The sequence below is a fragment of the Carassius auratus genome, unplaced genomic scaffold (genome assembly GCF_003368295.1).
Source record: "Carassius auratus strain Wakin unplaced genomic scaffold, ASM336829v1 scaf_tig00010441, whole genome shotgun sequence".
In the NCBI taxonomy this organism is placed as follows: Eukaryota; Metazoa; Chordata; class Actinopteri; order Cypriniformes; family Cyprinidae; genus Carassius; species Carassius auratus.
Window position 1 is genome coordinate 27,045 of NW_020524124.1, and position 6,471 is coordinate 33,515.

A 6,471-nucleotide genomic window follows, 5' to 3' on the forward strand; every position below is an offset into this window, starting at 1 on the left:
GTAAATCTCATTTTTAATTTAATTTAAAATTATTACATTTTAGAACAGCTACTGCTGTAAAATGAATCATGATAGATTAACATGATAATAAATATTGACAATAATTGTGACTGTGTGAGTGAATATTCAGTGATGACATACAGTTGAGCTTTAAATCTTCTTGTGAAGACAGTTTTTTGGTGGTCTACAACATAGACATGAGGTTAGCATTTCAGAGCTGTCTGCTGTGATAGAAATCTGAGACATTCTGAAGGATTATTGAAATATTGAGGTTTAACGCTCATAAAAGAGAGTGTATTTTTAAATACTGACCCTACAGCAACAGCATGCTGTGTTTTATTGTAGGCATACTGTTTCTTGTGACCCTGCATGTGAAAGTCCTCTGTTTTATGGCACTTTAAAGAACTCTGTTATAGCTGACACCAAGGGGACTTGGTTAAACAGCTCGTTTCAGAAGGAATCTGTATAACAGCAACTTGAATCCAAAACAGCAACACTGGGGAGAAAACATTCAACCTTTCAGGTTCAGATGTGTGCAGGCAGAATGAGGTCTTAAATGATTCTAAATGGTTTTAAAAGTTCTTCAAAGGCAAGAGCTTTTGAGTGACACTAAACGGGGAGGAGGTCACATTCCTCGTGTGCACATGCCCCAATGTACAGAGGCGTCTCTCACAGGGAATTATGGGTAATTTGCACTGATATGGCAGTGAGAATGGAGAAGAATTGGGAATGTGGCAGGTTTAGCCGATAAGAGATAAACAGTGTCAGGGGAGCATGTAAAAAAAATATTGAGCAAAAAATGAATAATGCCATCATATCATTATAACTATTAAAGATTTTATAGTATTCGTGCATTTAAACTTATAGACGCACAACTATGGGTTAAAACCATCCGCAATAATCCATAATCATATTTGTAGTTTTATCTATCCAATCCATTTATAGACAATCCAGTTGATTTAATTTGTATAATCATTTACAAAATCTTTCAAGTTTTCTTATCATCTTATCATTTAAAAAAATCTTTAAAGCATAATGCTCTCCTCTATCATTTCAAATCATGGTTACTGAACCAAAATCAGAATTTTGCCTCTGGGCACAACAGAACCAGACCTGCTTCATGTACTTCAACGAATTCAGCAGATTCATCCATCAGCTCACTTCAAACATTAATAAAGTTTTCTGTCATCTCTCATGTTTCCTTTGTATTTTCACCCTCCCCCATCTCCGTGCGTTCGCCGCATTCCCACACTCTCTGAGTGTTTTTAAATGTTCTCTGATGGTCCTTCACTGGTCTCCTGGGGTCGTTTTCCATGGCCGCCTGAAACATTGCCAACATTTTGATTAATTGAACTTCAAAACATGCAATGTTGAAAGCATTGGTATTTTTGCATGTGCATATTAACTCCTTTCCTTAATCTTTATTGCCTCCTGTCCTCTTTCTCGTCACTTCATAGGAGTTGATCCTGAGTTCTACTACCTGCCGGAGATGTTTGTGAACAATAATGGCTACTGTCTGGGTGACAGGGATGACGGTGTCCCTGTTTGTGATGTAGAACTACCAGCCTGGGCAAAGAAACCTGAGGACTTCGTCAGGATCAACAGGATGGTAAGTAGAACTCGCTACCTAAACACAACAACCCTCTTCATCACATGGCCTGAACAGAATCTGCACGTACAGGATTCTGTCATTCACAAAGTTTGTAGATACAATAGTGGACTTTAGTGAGCGTTTCTCAGCTCAGATCCTCTCCCAACCATCTCTCTATTCTGTCTATTCTCTGTTCTGATTCATTTTTGACATTATGCAAATAAACTGCATATCAAAAAATTATTAAAAAACAATGCATTGATTCAGAAAATGTGGGAGACATGTAGTCCAGTGTAGACCTTACTAATGTCATATTGCTTTGCTAACTATATTACATCAACTGACGTAATGTCTAAACAGAATCTGCAGAATCTTAAATTCATAATCTAGTATTTAATCTGTAATCCATTTCCTTCTGTCTGTTCCCCTGAGATCACACTGATTCGTCTGAATGAACAGCATCCTGGTCCTCTGCAGGCCTCTGTGTACTGTGAAGGTCGTGATGTAGTGAACTGCTCGATACTAATGTAATCTACTGCTGACTGAATGATGTCACAGAGGACAGGCCTGGCCACTGTCCCTTATAATGTTACCCTAATGCCGACTTCATCAATCATGATTTGGCTGGCAGCAGACAGGGATATGTGTGTGTCCACCAATCCCTGTGGACAGTGGTGGGCTCGAAATTGTGTTCTGCCTCTTATAATGGCTGTATCTTATAAAATGAGAGAACCACATGGGGAAAGATGGCAATTGTATATGCTGCATGATGTTTTGTTTGTGCATTTAATTCTACTTATTGTGTATTAAAACTTCGGCCATTTCAAAGTATTAAGGGTGTGTTGTGGCCCATGCTGCCTGAGGAAAAAAGTGTGTGTATGTGCACTACAGGAAACACTCTTGACCTTTTCAGATGCAGTGACAGTGTTGGAGCATGTGTGTGTGTGTGTGTGTGTGTGTCTTGTGGAGGTGACCTTTCTCCAGCCTCTTTTTTTCTGGTTTAACACATTCAGCTATAGAGACACACGATACTGGCACCTACACATGCACATATCCAAAAATCACACAAGTAGCTGTCTTTTAAAGTGAGGTTTCCTTAAGAAAGGGCTTGAGGATGTCAAAACACCTTCAAACATATCAAACTATTTGACACAAGCCTTGGATGTTGCGAAATCTGTTCAGGTCTCACAGTTTGGTTACCCTCTTTCTAGTAAAACTCAGATTTCTGTGGCCAAAATAAAGCATCTTCGTAATTGTAACAAAAGCTGGTGTAAATAAAATATAATAAGCTCCTCGTCTGGATTTAAAGAAAGAATTGATCTATGCATGCTGTTATAATTTACACTTCAGGTATGTTATGAATTCATTTGGCTTTATTTCTTCCGCAATTAAGTCCAGTAGAAAGTGCTGGTGCTTTTTCATAACCAGTTATATATATATAATTTTTTTTTTTATTTCATTAAAAAGAACCGAATAAAAAAAAAAAAAAAAACATTAATTCAAGAAATTAATTTGTTTCAGTAAGAAAAAAAAAAAAAAAAAAAAAAAAAAAAAAAAATATATATAATATATATATATATATATATATTATATATATATATATATATATATACATTTTACTGGTTTCTGAGTAAGAATTCTGATTCATTTTAGTAAGAATTCTGATTTATTCCCTTTTTTTCTGATTCACTGATTTCATCTCAGATGAGAACCAGAAAAACAACCATTAAAATGCAATAATATTTGGTCCATACATCTGGTGTGCCGTATTTCAAGTCTCAAATTCATATGATAACTTTTTTTCGAGGTACATATTGAAATTTAATATTTCAATATTTCCTGAAAACCTTATTAAAAAAAATAATTATAACAAATGTGATCTCATTGATGTCAACCATGCCTTGACATATTGGCAAACCATGATTGAATATTTATCTTGCCATATTCTTGCCATCTTTCCATGTTTCCGGGTCATTCTGTAAAATGTCTATTTTTGTGTGCCACAGCCAGTGTTGCCAATTCTGCAGTTTTCCCGAAATTGAGCTACTTTAAGCACTGTTCCTGCGGGTTATTTTTCATGTCCTCAGGTTGAAGCAATCCCAATAATGTGATATTCAGCCCTGGGAATGTGAATGGTACAACAGGAACCCTGCCATTTTTTATTTCTTTTTTACTCCCCTAAAACGCAGACCCCCCTCGAAACATCATTGGGCTAGTTTTGGGCTAGTTTTGAGTAGCAATGGGATGGGTTTTGTTGCAGAACCATGTCCACAGCTGAAAGAAAATCATGATAACCTTAATATTTGTGTCTCTTTATTTCATACACTAAACATGCAGGAATACCAACACAAATATCCAGTTTCAATAAATATTCATTTCCTTTTGTGGTCAGCTTTTAATGGAATTCTTTGGTTTGTTGCATCGACTGTTAGCTATGTTAGGTTAGTTGAATGCACATACATTTTTAAACAGGCTACGGCTCGATTTTGTCCTTAGATCTTGTCCTTTATTTTTCTCTTTCTGCTGCTCTTTCTCTCTGTCTCATTTAATCCCCTCTTTCTCTCCTTGTCTTTGTGCTCCCTTCCTCTCTCTCCGTTCCCCTCCTGCCATTTCTTCCTCTCTTTCTTTCACTTAGTGTTCCCATCTTTGCATGTGTCACTTTCGATTGTAATGACATGCCCTGGGGGGAACTCAGCCCCTGCGCTCCACGGCTTGCTCTGTTGGTAATAGCTGTTATTTCTGATGTGAGAGTGAGTGTGTAAATTCCAGCAGCGGTGCCCTGGGTGTGTTTGTGTGTGAGAGGGAGAAAAAAAGTGTGTGCCACTCTGTGTTATTTGTTCATTCTTTCTTTAACCCCCCTTTGTTATCTCAGTATGACAGTTTTTGATGGGATTTGATAACTATAATAAAGCACTTCTGGGCATCCTTAAGCGTTAACCGCAGAATCCAGGCCTGTATTGGAATAAAATGATGCTATGAATTCATAACTGACCATAGCTAGTATTGAAAAGTAGAACACAATAGAAAATATACAAGAAATGCTCACTGACTGCAGGTACAATAAATGGGTGTTTGTGTGTGCATGTGTGTATGTGTGTGTGTGTGTGTGTGTTTTATATATATATTTATATATATATATACAGGTGTATATATAGCAGAAATATATCACTATTAACTATTAAATAACTGTTAAAATGTATAAAAACTATATGGACATACTAATAAAAATAATAAAATTACAAAAAAAATACAACAAAATCAATTATATTATATATTAATATTTTTAATTAATAAATTATTATAATACAGTATTTAAAGACATTTATGTTACAAAATATTTCTCTTTCAGATGTTCTTCTGAAAGATTGTTTTCAACGTTGTTAATAACAAGAAACATTCTTTTAAATTGTAATAATACTTCACAGTATAACTGTCTTCATTGTATTTTTGATCAAATAAATGCAGCCTTGAAGACTTTTTTCAGAAACATAAAAAAAAGTACATACCCTAAACTTTTGATCAATATGTTTTGTATATATAGTTTATCTAACAGCAGTCACTCATTAATTGCTAGATTAATAAGTGTCCATATAGGTTCACTGTACAGTATATTGTTGAATTAGTTACATTTCAGTGTTAAGGGTTGTGTCTATCATACGTTACCACTTATAAGCTACTTCTAAATATTGTAGAAACATAATTTTCTGTAAAGTTGCTTTGTGACGATTTGCATTGTAAAAAGCGCTATACAAATAAACTAGAATAGAATTGAATTGAATTGAATTGTTATTGAATGAAAAATGTTAAAAGGTATTTATTTTTATTGAAAGGTATTTATTTACATTTTAGCCTCTTATGTGGATCACAGGCTATTGCAGTCTGCTAAATCGAGAAGCGTCACCGCAGGTGCATGTTTGTCTGTGCATGTATGTTTGCGTCTGTATGTCTGTGTGTGTGTGTTTGTGTTGATGTTGTGTATGTGGTCCTTTCACCTCTAATTGCCCCGCTCTGTTTGACAGGCCCTGGAAAGCGAGTTTGTGTCGTGTCAGCTGCACCAGTGGATTGACCTTATTTTTGGCTACAAACAACGTGGGCCCGAGGCGGCACGCGCCCTCAATGTCTTTCACCACCTGACCTACGAGGGCTCCGTCAACCTCGACAGCCTCGCCAGTGACCCCCGATGCGCGAGGTAGGTCGCTATGGCGGGGTTGCCATGAAAACAGCAACAGGCTTTTCAGAATTTACTAACATCTATTTTCTATGCATTTTTAGAATTAGAACTGTGTTAGTAGAGGGTAAAACGCTTTATAAATGTCACCACTAGATGGACTGCTGTCTATGTTGACTTTATATATAACTAAATCGTGTGTGGGTGTTTTCTAAATTGATATATTTGCAGTTAGCTTTTCTTTGAAGGATTCCAGATGCAACAGGTTTAAAAACGATGGCGTAAGATTCGCAATATTAGCATTTCGTCAACCGCCGTTCAGGCATGAATGACCCAGTTTCAGTCGACTATCTGACTGTCAGGTATGTTTCAGATCTTGCGATGCAATTTTGTCCTCTGGGAAGAGAAACTCAAACTGCTTACTCATGTGCTTTGGATCATCAGCAAAGTAAAAAGTAGTAACCATAAATGTAGGTACAAATAATATAAATCACGTAAAGGTACAGTTGATTATGTCTATGCCAATAAACGCATCAGACAGATTTATGAAAGTGGTTTTTGCACATGTAAACGACCAACTTATGCCAAGTTCTATGCCTATCTGAGCCTTCATATCAATGTACTTTTTATTGGTTTTAATTTTCAGATTTTTTTTTTTATCTGATCATAATGAAGTAGTAGAAATCTTTATATCTTACATATATTAATTAAT

At 36.0% G+C, this 6,471-nt stretch overlaps 1 protein-coding gene across 1 annotated transcript in view; it reads left to right on the forward strand.

The window, feature by feature from the left end:
* The window catches only part of LOC113072793 (neurobeachin-like), a gene marked incomplete at its 3' end in the record, with an annotated part of 28,970 nt that extends 23,190 nt beyond the window's left edge, over positions 1–5,780 (forward strand). The window contains exons 9-10 of the mRNA XM_026245768.1: positions 1,458–1,609; positions 5,611–5,780. Of these exons, the coding sequence (XP_026101553.1) occupies positions 1,458–1,609; positions 5,611–5,780 (322 nt within the window). The remainder of the gene's footprint in view (positions 1–1,457; positions 1,610–5,610) is intronic.
* Between the last annotated feature and the right edge of the window lie 691 nt (positions 5,781–6,471).